Below are 21,851 nucleotides of genomic sequence, written 5' to 3'. Positions count from 1 at the left end.
CTAGCAGCTCTTTACAACCAAAACGTGTTCAGAGTGGGGCCCAGACACGTGCTACGTACGGACTAAGTAGTCGACATTCATTTGCATGCTAAACTCAAACTACTCTACTCGTGGAGTATTTTTCTGTGCAATCCACGATCCACAAAAGACGCCACAGGCACAGACACAACCTACCTGGTGACCTGTGGAAAAGGGGCCTGCGGTGCGTGAGTGAGCGCGCGTTGTTGAGGGGCTGTCTGAGCATAGTCTGGGGGAGGGACTGCCCCGCGCAGAGGATCACAGGATCAGAGGTGATGACACACGCTGCTCTCAGTCCTGGAGTCTGAAGTTGGACCGCTGACAGCATGCAGCATCCATTCGGTGGCTTTCTTTGAATTGTTATTTGCTGCCTGGACCTTAAAGGTAGGATTTTAATTCGTTTCACTTGGTTCTTTTACGCATTACATAAAACGTTTATTAATCAGGCCTCAGTCTGGACAAGGATTTATTTGCTCAAACTTTTCAGAGCTTGAGTCAGCTATTGCAGCCTGCATGTTTATGTTTGTTGTCTTCTTTAATCTCTTAAGAGGTTAAACAATCAAACTATTAAAACAATAATAATCTCTTAATGTATTCGTTTGCATCAGTGCTTCAGGCCGCACTATTGTCCAGATAGTCATACTTGTAGACAACACAAAAGTGAGAAGATAGAGAGATGCATAAAAACCAAGGACATCCGCGAGACAGCTCAGAAAAAACACAAATAGGCCTATGATATGTTTTCTCTATCTCACTTTACCATGTGCAACTTTAGTCAAAAGTGTTTGAACAAGCTCTAACAAGTGCTATTGAATCTAAAAGCTGGCTTGGCCAGTTGGCTGGTCGGCCATTGATCCAGTGGTTGTCAAAAAAGTAACAAATGAGCATTTGCTGTGGGTCACTGCGCAGTGATAGGCCCATCTCTCAGTGCACCAGCTCTGTGTGAGAATCGAGCTGTTCTCAGGCTGGTCCTGGGTCAGCGCTCATGCAACATCTGCAGAGCTGAAGTAACCACTTTAGTGCTACTGTGGGGAGCTCTTAGAGGTACAGTCATCTACAGAATCATATTACTACTGTCTGTTGTGCACTCTTTAGCTTAGCACAATGCAGAGTTGATGTTAAGAGGAAACGTAAGCTGGGATGTTTCATGAGGCCTCACTGGCCTGAATGTGTGTATATTTGGTATGCAGGCCTGGCCCAAAGAGAAAGAGCCTGAGGTTTTATCTGACCTCTCCCAGAATGACCTGTAACCTCTCAAGACAGGCCCTTTGTGTGTCCAGCGCTGGAGCCCATTGGACAGCGTGTGTGTGGGTGTGCGCCTTTGCTCCAGTCTCTGTCAGTGTGAACAATTCAAACCTCAGGTCACATCAAAGTCCAGCTCAAACATTGTTATTTGGATTCACCTTTGACCTTGTGGTCATGAGACCCTTTAGCTAAAACATGGCCCTAAAATAGAGAATTTTATGTGCTTTGCATTAATTAGCACTCATTGAACCAGAGAAATGGTGTAATAACAAAGCAGAATATGTGTTATTTATGTAGAAATGTAAAAATGCACTTGCATCAGTTTAAGCAGAACCTTCAGTGTTATGGCATGTCAAAACATAAAAAAAATATAACAATGTAGAATTGACGCTCATTTCTGTGTGACATCACCTCCATACTCACTATAAAAAACAAGTTGTAATGTGTACAGCTTTAATTTGATATTTAAATTATACTTTGTCATGCCCTATGTTCAAATGTTTTCAGAGTTTAGCTCGGTGTCTGAAGGTGGCGGTGGGAACGGGGTCTACGGGGGTCATAAAACAGCACAATAGTGTCTCTCTCCCCAGGGTGAAAAAGAGACAGAAAGAGAAGAAAAGGAGGAGGGGTATAAAAGGATCTGCCACTTCCACATGAGGGAGAGGGGATGAGAGGGAGGGGGGTGTCAACAAAGCTTTGCTTAAACACTATACCTCACAGTAAAGATCTTATTTTTAACATTTTACCCTCAAACACTAAGGAAAATTTAAGTAACTTTTTTAGAGTTACATTACTGTCAATTATGATTATTATCATTATATATCTTTTTTTTTTTTAATCTAGCCATCCAGATACAATCCCTGTTACTGAGATAAAATGTATTTGAAATTTCGTGAAGTGCTTTGGACCGATTAAAGTTACATTGTAGCATACAAGTATTGGTTTTAACGCATAATTGACAAACACATCTCCCTTTTTTCTTTAATCGGCTTCCTGTCTGTCCCCTCTGTCCCTGGTTGTAAATAAGACAAAGGTGTGATTGCTTCCTCGCACGCTGGCTGGGTTATGACAGGGATTTTGTCTGCCAGCCTCTGTCTGCCTACAGAGTGCTGCAAGTGCTTTGAAAGTTTGCAGAGCCTTTTAACATATGAAAGTGTGGAGACTGTGAGGTGTCTGAGAGCACTGGGGTAACACTCGAAAAAAGGAATGAATAAGGCAATTGACACAGTGGTTTTACTTGGTGTAGTTTAAAGCACAAATATTAAATGATTTTTGTTTGTATCTTTAAAAGAGTGTAATGATTTCATTGCGTGTGTTTAGGGTTTACCCTAGTACTGACATTTATTGTGGGGCAGCAAATAGCTTTGACTGTAATCTGCAAGCTTTTAATTAAGACGACCTGCAGATTGCTGGTGACAAGGTTTCCCAGACAGTTATGAGGTGTGTGTGTGATTAGCATGTGGCTGTATAAGGATTTAGAGATTATTACTCACTTTACTGATCTTTTCTCTGCACTATAAAGTTGAAATACTTAACTTTATAGCAATAAATATGCAATAACACAAAAAATACTGTGCCACATATTGAACCATAAATGAAAAACACAGGTGTATTATCTTGAACCTAACTGCTGGCCTAACATAGAATGCTCTCTAAGCCTCAGCTAAGTGGTTGAGAATTAATGAGCAGAAGAGCGTAAAGAAAGAGACAAGACATGCTGAAGAGAAAAACAGAGAGAGTATTGTCTTGCGCAGGTCAGGGTGCCCTGACCAGGTTATTATTATTGCATCTGATTTTATTGCTTGGGGTGGATCGGAGCCATGTCTCCCAGGAACAACTGTTTATATTTGTGTAAAAGCCATGTGAGCCTGGGATCATTTATCTATTCATGTTTCCAAAACTTGTTTATCACAAAGCCACACATAACACAAAAAAGCACTAAAATGTTCTTGTTTCCATGAAAAAATGTTTTAATTGTGTTTCAGGTCATATTTTTTGGTTGGAGACCAATGGGGAATTCCTATGCAGGCCAGCTGCGGACTACGCGCTTTGAGGAGGTCCTTCATAACTCAATCGAAGCATCGCTCAGATCCAACACTGTAGTGCCTCAACCTGTGTTTGCACAGCTGTATCTGGAGACAGAGCGGCCACTGACACAAAACGGTATAGAATACAGTTATTCATTGAACTTTAGTGACAGCACCTTGCAGAAAAAGGTGAATGTGTTTAATGCTTTTACTTTTTTAGGGCGAACAGAGAATGACTGTGATGATGATGAAGGGGAGGGCTCTGATTCTAACAGCCCCCCATTACCCTATCAGATGAAGCCCCCGCCTGAAGGCTCCTGCACAATAGATGGTACATATACAGTATTTGCACGATCCCTATAATCAAAAGAAACAGCATAAGATGCTTTTTTGTATTGGCTCAGGGTTCTGCCAGGCAGGTCGAGACTTGCGTCTCTCCTCTTTGGCATCAGCTTCTCTAGATTTGCGCACTGGTTTTATGTTGGTCGGAGTAAAATCCCAGTCTCTCCAAGACAACTTATTGGTGTGTGCAGTGGACCACCGCTTTCTCCCAGATGAACAGGGCAGCAATGCGCTGCTGGGTAAGACAGGAGATCTTCATAGAAATATTCATAACATAAATATAAATGTTGAACTAAAGAACTTTTTTTAGGTTTTCTTGGAAATTGTGTGGGCTGTGGACAGCAGGGCTTTCGCTATTTTACTGAGTTTGCCAATCACATTAACCTAAAGCTGAGCACCCAGCCTAAAAAACAGAAGCACTTAAAGTATCGTTTGTATCGGAATAACAATGGTGTTTTGGCCAGAGGTGCTCCCATCTGCTGGAGAGGGCATGGTAAGTGTCACAGAACTGAATGGGAAACGAGTTAAGGTTTGATCCAGTGTTTTGTACATAGACATTAAAACACCTTACAACTCCTGACCTGTGCACTGAACTTTCCAGATGGACAGGTTGGTAGTAAGTTAAGGAGAGGTGAAAGGTGAACCAGCTACTGAAATTTGAAACCATGGCTTTGAGCAAACATAAAATCAGAGATGAAACTCATTTTATAATCATGCTGTGTGTGTGCGTGTGTGTGTGTGTGTGTGTGTGTGTGTGTATGTGTGTGTGTGTGTGTGTGTGCGTGTGTGTATGTGTATGTGTGTGTTTGTGTGTGTGTGTATGTGTGTGTGTGTGTGTGTGTGTGTGCGTGCGTGCGTGCGTGCACACGCGCATGTGTGTGTGTGTGTACCACTTGTTGATCAGGGTCAGTGTGAGTCGGCGGCCTCAGTGTTAATTTTTTTTTTTTGCATTGTGTGTTTTAGATGGCAGAATAAAACAGCTGGGGTCTAACTTCTTAGAGGGACAAAACGCAGTCAATGGGCCATCACCAAACATAACATTGCCTCATCAATCTGTTGGCTACACAGGTAATGCTAGCTGCACATAAATATAAAATATCTTGTATTTGTAGGATTAACCTAATCAAATTTGTTTTTTATTCCATGCTTCATAGGCTCACATGTGGAACAAGTGAGTCAGGTAGCTGATGCTTCTCACTCACTGACAAATTATGCTGAGCCAGTTCCCCCCGCAAATCCTACTCCATTAAACCAAGCTGGCCAAGGGAAAATGTCCACGACAGGTAAACGCTTGGTTATTTTGATGAGCTAGCCTCTGTTAGTACTTGAGACCAGCAGTTCTTAAAGCTGGGGTACCTGATGTTTCCTGTTCAAACTGTGACATTTTTCATTGCCGCACACTCGTTCCTAGCTCTCAGAATCCCTCCTGCACATATGAATTGTGCTCAATTAACATTTAGGTGAAGACAATGCAACAAGGTCTGTTTTTTCTGTGTTTACAACATAGTCTATGATGGCGAAAATACTTACTAATTTACTCTACAACAACAGAGAGACAGCTTTAACTGATGGTGGGGACCCAAAAGTGGGGTTTTCTGTGGGTCGCCGTCCCTTTGTTAAAATTAATATAATTGACTGGGTTGGATTTATAATAAAACAGGACCTCTTTGGGTCATAGCTTGTCATGCTTATGGTGTGTTACAGGCAACTGGTATCTGGTATCTTTCCCACAAATTATGACTCATGACCTCAGAGCATTCCAGATAATTAAACTTGCATGTTACAAAACGGCAGTTTGCTCATACGATGCTAATGTTATATGAACGTTTCTCCAAACCAGATATAATTAAGAACCAGCGACTTAACGCTATGTTGAAAGCTGTGACCAAAAGTAACGTTCATGTCACTGATGCAGTGGTTTTGTTGAAGTTTTATCAGTAGCTGCTCCTCCACTGGGGGCTGCCATTACTGTCTTCATCTCATATCTGAACTCGTAGCTCTCTGGAGGTGTCTGAGTTTACAAGTTATAATTACCAGTTCGAACGGCGTGCCAAGGCTTTTTTCCAAGTTGGAGGTGAAATTAACCAGTTACCAGTTGCCTGGAACGCAGCATTAGTTTAGAGTTTAGACAGTAGGTGATAGCCTTGTTGTTATTGTTATGTAAATTGCTGGTTGACTCTCTGAAAGGGATTTGCCTTTGTTTTCTCTCTACTTCTCCTCCTCTTTCCTCTTACTGTTACTTGTAAGTATTAGGGACTGTAAAATTTCCTTTGTGTTGTTTGTTAGCTTGCATTCCTGTTCCAATAAAAGCTTCCTTCCTGTCTGCACTATATTGCATGTCCTTTGAGCACCGTTGTTAGAACATGTCCACAAAGCTTTGGTTCAATTACATAATATAATGCTGTTTATGTTTATTTTAAGGGATTCCTGTAAATACTGGTCCACCAAAAAAGAGACATAAGGGCTGGTCCCCAGAGTCGTCTACAAATACTGTTTCAGAAAACTCTGCTAAGCCCTCAGCACAGTTATCGGTGCCACAAATCACAAGTGGACCACGGGCTGGTAAGTACTGTAATATGTGGATATACTGTATTATATTTTTTTAGATATTGTATTCTTTTGTGTTTCATTATCTTCTTTCATTCAGAAATAGAAACTCCACTAAGTTCATCACAAGGGTCTTTAACCGCCCTGTCTGTCCCGGGGCTGTCGGTAATAGTGCCTGAACAGCTGCTGCAAACATGTCGGCTGCAACCTGTCATCTTCAAAGGTAAAGAAAAATAAATCTTTATCCTCTACTTCTCTATCTACAATAGTATATTCAGTTTATTCTCCTTTACCTTGACTGAAGTAGATTAGAAGAACTGGAGCTCTTAATTGTTTCCTTGTCTTTCTAAACTTATGGAAGTAATAACTAAATGACACGCTTCTATAAACTGTACAGTGATAATCTTGTCGACTGATATGTTTGGTCACAGTTCTGTTTGTACCTGGATGGGGGTCTGAGTCGCCAAGGTTTACATTATGTTAATAAAGTCTGTGAAAAAGGAAGAACAAAGAGGAGAAAAGATGGGAAGAAGAGAGGAAAAGGAAAAAGGAAAGGAGAAAATTCTGGAGTTGGGTTTGAGTGTTGTGATATTTAACCTATTATTATCATTATTATTATTATTATTATTATTATTAGGCCCGAGCGCCATACATGGCGATAGGGACTATTGCTTCTGCAACGCAGGGGGGCACCAGGGTGCGCTTCGATGGCGTACGGAGTGCACAACGGACACGACAGCGACCACAGCGACCTCCGACCACGACAGACGCATAGGACTCGGCCAGAGCTTTCCGAAAATGTCTAATGTGTAAAAACAGCTACAATGGAAAAACGCCTATATTGTTTTTGCTTTTGCAGAAAAGCCTTCCCGGGGGCTTCAGCGGCCAACCGCGCGCTCCACGTACACGCCAGAAAAAAATGACCCACAACTTTTTTGTGCGCCTTAGCCAGAGCTTTCCAACGGTGTACAGCATGTGGTGGTAACGGCAACGGCTTAGGTTTTTTTGGCAAAAAACGATTATTTTTCTTTCTTTCTTTCTTTCTTTCCGCCTCTTAAAACTGGATTTTCACCCCCTGAACGTGTGCGAAAACTCAATTAAAAATCACCGAAAAATCCAGTCTGGTGAAAAATTTACGAAAATGTGAGTGTCCAATGTGGGACGTGCAAAATGGCACAACAGCGCCACATGCAAATTTGAAAAAAATAATTCAGTGACGGAGAGCCTCCACCAACTTGGACACACACTCGCGCCTTTGGGCACAGACATTGTCCAGGTCGTGACCAGCAAAAAACATTATTATGACCCCGCCCCCTGACAAACAGGAAGTCCCCTATTTTGAGTGGAAAAATGAGGAAAAGTCAAATTGCCTCCACGCTGATGTCGCATTTGAACGAACTCCTCCGTGGGCGTTTGTCCGAATGAGCTTCTGATCGCTTCTAACTCATCTACACATGTTGGGGATCAAAAGTTATCCAAAGAATTTTGCTATGTTTTGCGGTCTTCGTCCAGTGGAGCCCCAAAGTTGACCTTTATTTTGGCGATTTCTGAGACCTCAATAATGGCCCCCGTTCGCACAAACTAGCTCGGATCATTACCAAAACTCATACACATGTTGCCCCTTCACCCCCGCATACATGACATGACGTTTGGTGGCAGTGGACCCAACAGCGCCCCCTATAAAATGCATGTTAATGTCATCACTCATTCACTGGGTACGTACCAGAGAGTAATGACCCTGATAGTTGCATGCGCCTTGGTCAGAGCTTTCCGAAAATGTATAATATATGGTATTTCGAGCAACGGGAACCCTTGTTAGGCCCGAGCGCCATACATGGCGATAGGGACTATTGCTTCTGCAACGCAGGGGGGCACCAGGGTGCGCTTCGATGGCGTACGGAGTGCACAACGGACACGACAGCGACCACAGCGACCTCCGACCACGACAGACGCATAGGACTCGGCCAGAGCTTTCCGAAAATGTCTAATGTGTAAAAACAGCTACAATGGAAAAACGCCTATATTGTTTTTGCTTTTGCAGAAAAGCCTTCCCGGGGGCTTCAGCGGCCAACCGCGCGCTCCACGTACACGCCAGAAAAAAATGACCCACAACTTTTTTGTGCGCCTTAGCCAGAGCTTTCCAACGGTGTACAGCATGTGGTGGTAACGGCAACGGCTTAGGTTTTTTTGGCAAAAAACGATTATTTTTCTTTCTTTCTTTCTTTCTTTCCGCCTCTTAAAACTGGATTTTCACCCCCTGAACGTGTGCGAAAACTCAATTAAAAATCACCGAAAAATCCAGTCTGGTGAAAAATTTACGAAAATGTGAGTGTCCAATGTGGGACGTGCAAAATGGCACAACAGCGCCACATGCAAATTTGAAAAAAATAATTCAGTGACGGAGAGCCTCCACCAACTTGGACACACACTCGCGCCTTTGGGCCTTAAGTGGGTTTTAAGTGGTTCTAAGTGGTCCCACCCATCCTCCGTGGAAATGGCCAGAGGTCTTAGCCAGGCAGCATGGTGGCCTCTGTAAGACTTTTCTCTGAAATTCGTCAATTTTCCAAATTTCCTCCTTTATTCACAACGGCTACAGTTTTAGACTCGTACATGTTTATACTACCCCTCTGTCACAGAAAGATGCTTCAATTTCCATGTTTTTGCCTCCAAAATCAACTTTTTCTAAAGTTTATAGTGACAGGAAGTTTAGTTTACCCGTTTCCTGTCCGTCCCTCTGTGTGTTCCTCGTACTATTTCGCTCTCAACGCAATATTCTTTATATGGAGGGTGCTGCTGGGCTGGTGCACCCTCTCATCAAATCTTTGGCCGGTCAGAGGAATTTACCCTAATTAAAAAGATGAAATATATTAATGCTTAAGCTGTAATTTCCGTTTTCTGCAAATACACAAGTGCAGTCTTTCATAACATTAATGTTCAATTGGCTGCAGTATTCACTAAGCTTGTGAAGCTCCATTGGTAGAGTGCCGGGTTCCTATACGTTAGGTTGATGGATCGATCCCAGCCATCACCTTTTTTTTTTTTTCTTTTGGACTCGGTACTTTCTGGTCCCACCCTCATGAAAAATGGGGAAATGATCCCTCTCCTCCAGTGGGGTGCTGTCACCTAATTTTGGCCTGAGAATTGAGAGAACCCTCACCCTCATCAGGCCCATGTTTGTATGGACTTATATCTCAGTAGTAGCAAGGTTGTCTTCAGTGAATGAGCTAGTCCTAACACAGCCTTCACACTTTTCTTATGCTTTCTCATTTTACATGGACCACTGTACACATTGTCTCAGCCTAAGACCATGAGTGCGGGTGTTTCATAAGATATTTTATTGTTCTACTAATACATTGTCTGTGCCTGTATAGTGTCATGGGCAGAGCATTGGGTTTATAACCAAGAGGCCCCTGGATCAATTCTGACCTTCATAAGTTTTTTGTTTTTTTTCTTTCTTTCTTTCTTTCTTTTTTTTGGCTCTTTCTGGGAAGAACATGATTTACCGCCTTTGGTCCCACCCTCATGTAAAATGGGGAAATGTTCCCTCTCCTCCAGTGGGGTGCTGTCCCCTAATTTCGGCCCAGAAATTTAGAGAAGCCTTGCCCTCATCAGGCCCATGTTTGTATGGACTTATATCTCAGTGGTAAAAGGTCGTCTTAGGTGAAGGAGGTAGCTTGTCCTAACATTTCTAATGCACAGGGAGTTTCATAAGACATTCCTTTGTTCAGCTAGAATTTTAACTGTACCTGTATAGTGTCATAGGTAGAGCATTGGGTTCATAACCATGAGGCTGCTGGATCAATTCTGACTTTTACTATTTTTATCTTTTTTTTTTTTTTTTCTCGGCACCTACTGGAAATTACATAATTCAGCACCTATGGTCCCACCCTCATGAAAAAAGTGGGAACAACGCTTACAGAATTTGCATAACTAAAGACATGGCAGGATAGTAGGGAAACTATTGAGGCAACACCAGGGACAATGTCAAAACAATCTAGAAAATGGAGGGGGAAAATTGACAAAAAATGACCTCTCCTCAGGTGCTGGGACCTAATTTTGGAACGTTATTCTAGAGAATAATAGCCCACATCAGGTCATTGACAGTATGTAGTTATAGCTCAGTGATAGTGTGCTGGTCTCTGGTATAGGAGGTTGCCAGTTCAAACACTGACATGACAATTTTCCAATTCTTTGTTTTTTCACATGATTCACATATTTTCGAGCCTGATAAAAGTACACAATGAGAACCAAATAATGTGACACAATTGTGTATTCCCTTCCCCCTCTTCACTCGTGCAGCCCATTGCAGAGAGGTGTTCCATTTAAACACCCCTCTGGTTCGTTCCACATTACAGTACAACGTGTCTTCCTACAACAAGTATGAAAAGTTTGCAACGTCTTTTTCTGATTCTCCTGTTTCCGTTTGTTATCTTTGATAGACTTACATGACTTATAGGCTTGTGTTACAAGCTTCATATCTGGAACAGCAGCCCAGGTTGAGGACAGGGGGCCTTCAGGCTGAGGCAACAGTGGGCACCAAAGCTACTTGGGACAAGAGTGAGGCCGGTGTGTGACAAAGGCTCAGGCGAGAGTGGGATGGGGCAGGAGTTATCAGGCGTAAGAGGGTGGTTTGGGTGTGAGACAGAGGCTAAAGCAGGTTTGGGTGACAGCGAACGTGGGCATTCGCAAGGGGTGAGGTCGCCAGGGGCAAGAGCGATCAGAAGGGCTCACAAGGAGCATAGCAATCGGGGGGCTCGCATGGGGCGACAGCGAGCAGGGGCGGTTGCAAGGGGGGGAATGCCAGGGGCGAGGGCCGCACGACGCCGCTTGCGGCTTTAATTATTATTATTATTATTATTATTATTATGACTTTGCAATTAATGTACAGTATCTGTCTGTATGTCCTGTCTGTCTGTCTGTCTGTCTGTCTGCTTGTAATCGTAATTCTAATTTTAACTTTATGCAAATTCACAGCATTGATTTTTCTGAACTTTCAACTGCTCACTTCTTTGTGTCTTCCTCTGTCATGAATAATCTGTTTATGTTTTGCAGGTCATGGGTCTCTTCCTCAGATGATGGGGAACACCAGTGATGTGCTGGTGAGTTCTCTGCTGCACAGTTGTTTTCTGAGCTCTCAGACTCTTCCCAGAGTCTACCAGCATTATGGGCCCTCGCCAATCCAGCCACTTTCTACTGAGATGCAGATTCTTCTAACAGTTTACTATCTTGTTCAACTGGGTAAGATTTAAATTAAACTACTTTCACATTTTGTTTCAGCAACCAACATGTAAGATCACTAAATCCATTTTTATCTTAAGGTCCAGAACAAGTTCCTCTAATTGAGGATTTGGAGCAAATATTCATGAGATCATGGAGGGAGTCCCACCTCAGTGAAATTAGGCAGTACCAGCAGCCCCAGTCACAAGGGAGGCACTATGGCATCGAGGTGAGACAAAAACTGGTCTGTTATACTGAAATATGATATTTGAGTGCAGTGGAATAAAGCTTTTCAGTCGAGTAGAGAGTCCAAATCTGTTTTATGGAGGTTTGCATGCTGAAACATGCAAAGCCACAAAATGGCAGCTATTACAGCAAATCATTGAAGGACTTTTAGAAACTTTCAGCAATACAACAAGTGCTACTCATGGCAATGGTTAATTCAGCAGAAAGCCTGGGGACCAACAAAAATCGGTCTCAGGGCCACATTTGGCCCCCAGGAGTACAGATCCTTATTTCAAACTCGCATATTCATTTTAGGCACCACCAGTAGTGCCTGGGGTTCCGCACCATCTGTCCCTGCCACCACAAGGCCAGCAACCCCTGACCCCTAGCCAGCTCCCTTGGCTGGCCCAGCTGGCTGCATCATCGTGTGGAGAGGGCCTGATTGTGCTTGGGGAACAGGTTTCATCATTGGCTCAAGGCCTGCAGTTAACATTAACCAAGCTGATGGAAGGACAACTCAAAAACACGTGTTATGTGGTCATCATTGTCACTCAACCTGGACAAGAAACCCAGTCTTGTGTTGTAGTCACAGGTGAGGCTTGTGTGCACAGTTTTATACTACAGAAAACCATACATTGTTATCATCAAGAATTATTGTGTTACAGGAAAACACCAATGTCGTGCTTTAGCAGAGAGCATGTTTTCTCCCACTGAGGGTCTCAAAGAAATCAACCAGCAGCTCTCCACTGGTTTTGCCCAGGAGCTCATACAATATTGCAATGTTCTTGGACAAGGTCTGTATCGCTACTTATTCATGATTCATCGGATTCAGTTTGTCAGAGCAGAATTAAAGTAATATGCTATTTTTCAGATGGTGATGTGGACTCTCTCCTAAATGGTGCCACTTTGGATGGCAATGCATTGTCTCCGATTACAAACCAGGAATCATCTGAGAAGAACCACAAAAACACTCCCAGTCCAAAAGACAAACACAGCCTGAAGGATTCACCAACAGAACGTTCCAAAGATCTTCCTCGACTGAAGGAGAGAATACACAGCCTCAAAGATATTTGTACAGGTGAGGGCATTACAATAATTAAATTGAATAGATTTTTGTTCTGCTACTAATTAGTTTCTTTTTCTAATGCACAATTGTTCGTCCTTAATAGAATACTTTGTAGAGTGGCGCGAGGTTCGTCCAATCCAGTTGGCGGTAGCCAGAAAGCTGCTGTCCCACGTGTGTGCCATCGCAGACTCCAGCACTCAGAACCTGGATCTAGGCTCTTTTGACCGGGTCAGCTTCCTCATCCTGGTCCCGCCGTCTGAGGTCACCTTTCAGCAGACCGTTCTGCATCTCTGGGGCTCTGGTTAGTTACCTTTGCATTAAACATGTGCCTGAGATTACATGTATTCAATAGTTGTTGAACACTTTTCTTGCCTGTTAGGAGTTCTGAGGGAGCTCGGCGGTTTAGACCAGGACTGTGTTTGTCCTCGGGATGTTGAGCGTTATGTGGTCAAGATGGATGGGAGTGCACAGGCACAGATTGACAGACTCATCCAAGAAGCTCACAGTAACTCCTACACCTTGTATATTCTTATCCATGACCACGCACACTGGGACGTCAGCAGGTTTGTGTCAAATAAAAGCAATTTAAAAAGTTAAATACATAAATTGTTTCTTTTTTATTTTATTGTTGATTTCAGTGCCACCTACAGCGGCTCTGACTGTGGTTTGGGTTTGGTGGACCAACTCATAAATTCAAGACTTGTTCGAGATTCTCCGAACATCCTGATTCTGCACGTCACTTCCTTCCCCTTCGCCCTACAGACACAGTACACACGCATCAGCCCATACAATGAGATCCACTGGCCCTCTGCTTTCAGCAATGTATGACCAAATTCAGTTAAATGCATGCTCTTGACCTATTGTATATGTGTATGTGTTGCTACTTGTTAATACATGCGGTGATTCTTTGTGGACATGTGCAGGATGTGGACCTGTATCATGAGAAAACCAGATACTTTGGAGTGTCTGAGCTGATTGAGTCCACTCGGTCAGGGGGCAGCCTCCCACTTATGCGATATGACACTTCATTTGAGAGTATGACCACAGCTCTGGAAGAAAGGTAGTATGCCAATCACACATCTCTATTTAAAACTATATTGAGAGAACTTGTTCAACACTGAATCACTGTTGTTGTCAGGTTTCCAAGACTCCATAGTGCTGTGATCCGCACCATTGTACTGATCCAACATTACTGCATCGCTCTGATGGCGGCCTCTGGCAGAATAAACAGTTCTCATAATCTTCACAAGCACACATCTGTGGAAACTCTGGAGATCGTGCAGTCACTCCTCACTGCTGCTCAGCAATGTCCAGCTCACCACGGCCACATGGTTCTTCTCAGGATCCCATCTCTGGCTCTGGCAGCATGGGCCCACCAACGCTTATCCCGAGTGAGGAGACGGCTGGGTCTAGAAGACAATTTTGAGATCATCCTTGGCAATCCCAATCATGCGCTAAATATTGGCCAGACATTTATAGATCGAATTAAGGTTAATTTAATTTTAATTCTTTGTTATGTGTTTATTTACTTATTTTAAGAGTTATGTTATTTTTTCTGGCAGATCTGGCTCAAGATTGAGGAGCCTGACTGGATTCCACGGACATATCTAGAGCTGGAGGCTCTTCCTTGCATTCTCATTTTATCAGGAGCTGAGCCACATGGAGAATCACTGCCCAGGTTTCAACTCCATCACATTTTTGATTAATATTGAACAGTTTGTCTTTACAATACAGATCATAACATGAGGTATGTTTTTTGAGTTATTTTTCTTTTGCCCAAAGGTCCCTGAAGTATTGTGACCTTCGAGTGATAAGTTGCTCCTACCTCCAGCGTACCACTCTGGAACAAGAGCTAGGGCTGGCTGCATACCTGGTACGGACAGAGTTTCAATCACCACAAAACAATGGATCCAGGAGTGACTCATTGGAGAGTGATGCAGAGAAGCTAAGTAGCTCTGAGAACGAGGAAGATGAGGCGCTGTGCAATGGTGAGAAAATTTAATTTTTTTTCAATTTGTCTCCCTCACCAGTGATTAATAATCAAATTCCGCTTCTCTTCCAGAAAACTCCCCTTTGTCCTCCAGCCATCAGACTCAATCGTGCTCAGATAATGCAGTAGTGGATCCGTTGCCTTCTCAAGACATCTTGTCGACCAATGTCCAAAAAGGACCTACAGACACCAAGCAGACCCTCTCACACCCTCAAACTCAACTTGTTGCTCATCTTTCATCTCAGTCATTTCCTTGTCCTCAAAAAGCACAACACCAGTCTCAATCTCCGTGTCAAATTCAGCCACTGGACCAAGCGGTTTCCCAGCAACTGGCTGTGCCCCAAGCACAGACATCCAAGCCAACAGTGCCTGTGTTGCCTCAGTGCCAAAAGTCCAAATCCAGCTCTCCTGACTCGCGCTCCTCCTCTCCTCATGTGAGCTGCTCCTGGGCTCGAGGGGTGATGCGTCCCCCCTCTGTGCTCCTCCCCCGTGCCCTGTATGACATCATCACCGCCAGTGACAGCAGTGGCCTTCCCCGATGTACCTCATTTCTACCACACATATCTGTTGCATGGGCAAGCAGCTTCAGGTACAACTTTTTATAGTTTTTAGACTTTGGTGTTTTTGTATAAGCACAAAACATCTAAAGGATAAAAGTTGCTTTTCCCCCCAGACCTTTGTTGAGTAAGATGATGACCTGCACAGAGCAGTCTTTGTATTATCGGCAGTGGACTGTCCCTCGGTCCTATCACATGGACACGAGCAATCGTAACGAAAGCCGATGTGACAACTTCCACCCTCGCCGCCTGCTCCTCAGTGGTCCGCCACAGGTACTTTTCTATCGATGTATTTCAGCAGAATGTGCATCATATTCTCACAATGTTTTTAATAAACTGTCATTTACAGGTGGGTAAGACTGGAGCTTATCTTCACTTCCTGGGTATTTTATCTCGGATGTTGATCCGCCTAATGGAAGTGGATATTTATGATGAAGAGGATATAAACTACAGTAAGTAATTGAGTACATTTACCAAGTACATTTTTTGCAATCTTTTTTTTTTGTATAGTATCATGCATTGCTACGGATGCAATTGGTTTGAGTGTAATATACGTTTTGCTTGTGTTTGCTTTTAGTCAGCCAGATAGAAGGAGTACAACACCAACCAATAAATCCACACTGGCCTAATACAGATGTGATGCGAACAATGCCCTTTGACTACAACATCCATGACCCAAAATATGAGGACATCAGTGCGGTCTATTGTCCTGGATATAACCCCAGTGCAGAAAGTGATTGTTTTATAATCAAATGTATAAGAATATTGCACATATGTTTTACCTAATATTGCTACTGTAACACGTTACTGTGATTGTTGCCCCAAGAACCACAAATACAGCAGGAAGAAGTGTATCTGCGCAGAAGAACATCAAGAATCAAACTGTCCAAATATGCAGCTTACAACACCTATCATCACTGTGAGCAGTGCCACCAGTACTTAGGCTTCAACCCCAGATACCAGGTCAGCACAGCTCCCATTTAACAACACCTAACTTAATACTTAACGATGTTTCATTCTACCATTTTGTTTGTGTTTCAGATGTATGAGTCATCTTTACATGCTTTCACATTTACTCACCTCCTGCTCGGTGAGGAGATCCAGCTGTACTTCATCATCCCGAAGTCTAAAGAACATTATTTCAGCTTCAACAAGCATGGAGGGCAACTGGAGGGCATGAGGCTGCCCCTGACGTCAGACTGGGTATGGCTTACACGGTTACCTTATCTGCACTCTATGAATCCAGACATCACAACACAAAAAATGCAAAATCGAAATAGGAAAGGTGGCATTTCTGTAATTTGTCCACTAGATGGTGGTACATCCATGCGTTTTCTGCAGCCTTTTCTGATATCACATCTATATGTCAAACATTCAATAATGATTATTTCTTTATACTTTTGCAGAGTCCAGACAGTATCAAGAGTCCAATCTTTACCCCAACTACAGGACGTCATGAGCATGGCCTGTTCAACCTCTTTCATGCCATGGATGGAGCTTCACATCTGCACATCTTGGTGGTGAAGGAGTATGAGATGGCTGTGTATAAGAAGTATTGGCCGAACCACATCATGCTAGTTTTGCCGACAGTCTTCAATGGAGCTGGGATAGGTACAGCATTACAATTCTAAATTATTTAATAAATACGTTTTACAAAGTGGCAATTAGCCTTGTGGCCAATCGGGCATGTTTACGTCTGTTTTTGTTGTTTCAATGCAGATGTTCATTAATATGCATTGTTCCTATCAAATGAACGTGTGCAGCAACATTTTGTGTACTGTGGTGTTGAAAAACAGTTTTGTTCCAGGTGCGGCTCATTTCCTGATCAAAGAACTCTCGTATCATAATCTGGAGTTGGAGCGCAGTCGGCGATCGGAGGGTGGTGGTCCAGTGGGAGATGTCTGGCCCTTCATCATCCTGGCTGACGACTCCTGCGTCATGTGGAATGCAGTGGACGTGGATGAGCACAAGTACGTCTGGTCACTTTATACAAAAGTATTTAACTTAATTATACGGGTTGATATTTAAGTAGATCTTGTGTTTTAGTGAGCCACTGGAGCACAGTGTATCCCTAAAGCAGGTTTTACAGCACATGGAGGCCTGCCCTGACATCACACACTATAGTCTGTGTGGCATCAGGAAGTGGAGCAGCCGTGGTCTCACAGGTAAGTCCCATCGGAAACACAAAACACCTACTTACCTTTTGAGTTATTTAAAAACAAAAATGTTGTGCGTTGTGTTATCTGCAGGTTTTAAACAGATGGGACCTTTTTCACGGGGCCACCTTCACGACTTCCTGCTCCTCAATGTGGACCGCAGTCAGAAAGTGCAGTACGACCAGAGGCGCTTCACCTGTCACGACGTGGACTTCACCCTGAGGCTGCACAGTGCAGGGCTGCTGATCTGTCGCTTCAACTGCTTCAGTGTCATGAAGAAGCAGATCGCTATAGGAGGATACAGGACCTTTATTATCAAGACCAAGGTCAATGATCATTTTATTCTACGCTACATTCATTAGAAGCACTAACTCAACATTACACACATTTTTTATCTTAAATTAATACCATTATTGTCAGTCCTACTCCTTGTTCCAGGAGTACGACTGACAAAATGTGTGTAAAATTGTAAGGCTTATTAAAGTTTTCCTCACCTAGATGACAGATGTTCCAACATCAGTGGGTCCGTCCCAGTACGTGTGTGCCCCTGACAGCAAACACCTCTTCTTAGCCACACCTGCTCATCTGCTGCTTGAAAAGTACCTCCAACATACCAGCCAAAAACTGTTCCCTCTCAGCATCAAGAACTACGCTCATCCTGTGCTCTCTGTGGACTGTTATCTCAACCTGGGGCCTGAGGTACTGCTCATGCACCACATACAGTTGGTTTCTTTGAGAGTCTTTGCTTATATCTGCTTCCCCTGTGTAGGTGACTGTCTGTTTCGTCAGTCCAAGACCCAACGCTGTTAACATCACCACCACTGGCCTGTTGTTCAGTGGCCTTCTGCTCTGTTTCGTGGATTCTTTTGTGACTCCCAGTTTCCTCAAGAAGTTTACCTTCCTCAAAGGTAAACATGACCTCCAGCTAATCGATGATTCATTTCAATTCAACCGATGATGTAAACAACATAGGGTGTAATAATAAAATGGTTATGAGATAAATTCAAGAACACATGTAGATCTAAAGTTATCCCAAATAAAGTACTATGCTGTGTACCTTTAGGTGCAACTTTGTGTGTTATCAGTGCGGACCGCAGCTCCCTGAGGCACACGGTGGGCAGACTTGAGCTGGAGGAAGAGTGGAGATTCAGGCTCAGTGATGAGTTTCAAACTGCCAACTCCAAGGAAGACCGACCACTGTTTTTCCTCACTGGGAAACATATCTAACTCTAAACGTATGGACAGGACTGACACGTTTTGAACTGAAGGTATAATTGCACTAAGGGCTCTACAATCTGAAGGAGAATTATTTATGGACTAACTTATGTCAAACTGACTGGCTGCTTTAAAAACAACACCTTTAAACACGTAAAGGCACAATAATACAAGACAACATGCTAGACGAAGCCCAGTTATTCCATATGTTGAAAGATTTATGCTGTGTTCATATATGATACTAATACCCTGTGTTACTTTAATGGACACTTTGCTTGAGACAATTTTTATTCAACTTTTCTACAAATAAAGCAAAAATAACAGTTAGTGTCCAGTTGCTGTAGTTTTGACCTTTGCTTAACTTACTTAACCAAACACAAAAAAGCCAATTACAGGGTTTAAAAGGGCAAACGCAACTGTAGCCAGATATTTGTGCTAAGAGATGTTTTCTCAGGTTTTATTGCATGTAAAGTAATTATTTACTGTTTGTACTCAATCTGTCAAGGGTTGCTAACAATGGATTTCATATAATATTATGAATAGTATTTCTGAATGCTACAAGAGCAGTATTTGAAACAATTTCAATGTACAGTTAAGTCTATACTTTGCATTATAAAATGTATAGTTTTTTGTTTTTTTTTGTTTTTTGGTTTAGTCATTTACAAAGGCTGTCTGTTAAGCAAAGAAATGTAATTCATTTCAGAATATAAGTGTTTGCTGTGTGTCCATGGTGAGTTTGCCTCAGAAAATGCTTGCAGGACAATGCAAAATGTATAAAATAAAAAAAAGAAAAGAAAATACACTTTGAGTAATATGACTATGTTTGTCATTGAGAGAAGTGTACGCACAAGATAATGGCCAATACATGTTAGGGCCATAAATGAGATTAAGAAGGAGACGGTTGAAGTGAAACGTGTTTAAAATCCATCCAGTACATCCTGCATACACTGTATACTATATTACAATTACAAGTAGTAATAATATTAGCACAGAGCACAATATGATTTGGCTCTGTGTGTGTGATGGAGGAACAGTAGACAAAATAAACATCAAAGACAAAAAAAAAAAACACTTGTACACTTGTTACTGACAGCACACTGCAGTACTTCCATCTGACCAGCTACTGGCGCTGTGCGCCTAGAATGGGCCTTGGTCAGTTTTAGTTAATGATGTGCGATACAAGGTTTTTGATTCGATTTCAAATAATTTCAAGGCTTGTTGTGATGATAACCCACTTCTACAGATTTCGGTCTATTCTCAACTGGTGCCTATATTCTCAACTGGTGCCTATAGGCCACTAGTACACAGATCGATTTTGGTGTCGATTCTGAAAAAGTAGTCACTGGTTACTAAATATCGACACGTTGGTGTCAATTACCGCATTCTTATTTCTGATTGAGGAGAAAAAAACCTTGTTTTAAAATCCCACAGAGAGTCTGAGTGCAAAAGGTATCTTTAAAAAACTATTATTCATTAAGTGAATTCTTAAGGCAGCCCTACGTCTGTTGTCAAATAACTAGGTGGATTATCAAACTGTGATATAGAGAAGAGCAGTGACCATATGGAAGTTTTTAAATAATTATGCACATTTAAAAAAAAAAAAAGCCCATGAGATGTGAATTGCAAAGTTACTTTGAAACTTGTTTGTGCCAGAGATTTTGGAGTTTGGCCTGCACTTGTTTTGATGCAGGGTATCCCATAGATGAGATGCGCAGATTGATATAGCCACTCCAGTCAGTGATGGATCATCGGCTGCACACTGAGACTGCAGCACAGTACTCAGGTATTCAGCACAACACGGACCACTTCCTGTTAACATTCTTGCTCCTCCTACAACACTTGGCTTTTAAACAGATTAATGTGGTTCGATGGAAAACTGCCTCAAAGGAAGGATTCACTCAAGTACATCTGTATCTGTATAATGTTGGTTTGAGTAACTGTAATTTTTTTTCATGCTGTTCTGGCCTTAGTTTAGTAGGAGTGAGAAGGAGTTTTATCTTCATCTTTAACTCAGATCATGACAAATGACCAATACTGTGCGAGAAGGGAACAGTAGACACCTGTGTCTGACACAGATCTGCATTAAATACGACAAACCTAAATTATACAGACTGACCCATGGCACAGATTCTTAAAACAATTTACCATTTATTGTGATACTGCATGTGCTTGGTGAATATACGCAAGATGCAAACAAAAGCCCTTCTTTGTATTGGCTACACACCTCAAACTGACCTCTTCAAACACTGATGCTCAGACATGGTGCTTCTCTACTGTGATAGATATTTCAATGTATAACTATCAAATAAAAACATGTGCTGCAGTTCATATCTATCTGTCTATAACAAAGAAACTTTCGGCTCTATTTATTCCCTGTTGGTTCTCATTAATTCCCATATATTCCCATTAATTCTCATAAATAAATAAGCAGCAATACAATTTTTCAGTTGAAGCTACTGTGTAATTGTTGCTCACCCTTTACTTTACAGCGCTGCAATAGCAAGGCAATAGGATTTAAATAAAACGCTGTAGGTATAATAACAAGGATATTCAATTTGGAGCCCATTTTCCATATTATAACCAAGAAAAAGATGATTTCAAAGGTGCTTTATTTGTCATTATGAACTGCAACGAAATTTGTCCTCTGCATTTGGCCCATCCCTCGACGCCACTGGACGACCCGGGCTGCAGCTGCAGTGCTGCACACTGCATCGCAGACCTGGGGAAAACATGCAATTCCCACACAGAAAGGCCCCCCGTTATAAATGATTATGAAATTGATGACCAGAAGTAAATATATCAAATGATAGGTGTGTGTACTGTCTCCAAGAGGAATTATCTTGTTATTAAAGTGTTTTTGTTTCAAAAGAGAGAAAGGTGCCCGGCTGCGTTAGATGAGCTGAGCTAGTTTTCACACTTATACACTTATTTGTATTGATCACTATATCAACATTGACACACAAACATCAAAGCTTACTTTTTTATTTTAGTTTTTAGATGAGAAAATAAGCTGCAGTGATGCCGCACATGAAGAGAGCAAACATTTGACTATGAGAGGATATTTGCAGGACAGAAACAGAGTTGCTGATCCAAAGACAGCGGTTGATTCAATTATGGCAGCCAGTGAGGGCTTTCATTTTCATCAATGTCTCAGTTGGCATGCTTTGCAATCTCTCAATATCTATTCCTGTGGCAAGGCAATCTGAGAAACAGACTACAAAAATGGACACAAAAATTTCACTAAAG

The 21,851-nt window shown here is 42.3% G+C and overlaps 1 protein-coding gene across 1 annotated transcript; it reads left to right on the top strand.

Annotated features, from left to right (window-relative positions):
• The first annotated feature begins 390 nt into the window (after positions 1 to 390).
• greb1 (growth regulating estrogen receptor binding 1) lies at positions 391 to 18,726 on the top strand. Its single transcript, XM_079554492.1, has 32 exons — positions 391 to 402; positions 3,249 to 3,426; positions 3,511 to 3,621; positions 3,695 to 3,871; positions 3,943 to 4,125; positions 6,054 to 6,194; positions 6,280 to 6,402; positions 11,232 to 11,417; positions 11,498 to 11,625; positions 11,937 to 12,213; positions 12,287 to 12,415; positions 12,493 to 12,699; positions 12,791 to 12,988; positions 13,067 to 13,250; positions 13,326 to 13,509; positions 13,611 to 13,747; positions 13,826 to 14,177; positions 14,250 to 14,365; positions 14,470 to 14,675; positions 14,750 to 15,266; positions 15,351 to 15,507; positions 15,584 to 15,686; positions 15,812 to 15,967; positions 16,061 to 16,197; positions 16,276 to 16,437; positions 16,641 to 16,845; positions 17,042 to 17,213; positions 17,281 to 17,399; positions 17,484 to 17,716; positions 17,889 to 18,089; positions 18,160 to 18,298; positions 18,454 to 18,726. The coding sequence occupies exons 2-32, from the start codon at positions 3,273 to 3,275 to the stop codon at positions 18,615 to 18,617; spliced, it is 5,658 nt and encodes a 1,885-aa protein (XP_079410618.1). The 5' UTR covers positions 391 to 402; positions 3,249 to 3,272; the 3' UTR covers positions 18,618 to 18,726.
• Positions 18,727 to 21,851: the final 3,125 nt, after the last annotated feature.

This window comes from Gobius niger (assembly GCF_951799975.1).
Source record: "Gobius niger genome assembly, chromosome: 4".
NCBI lineage: Eukaryota > Metazoa > Chordata > Actinopteri > Gobiiformes > Gobiidae > Gobius > Gobius niger.
This window is presented reverse-complemented; position numbering and strand designations above follow the sequence as displayed.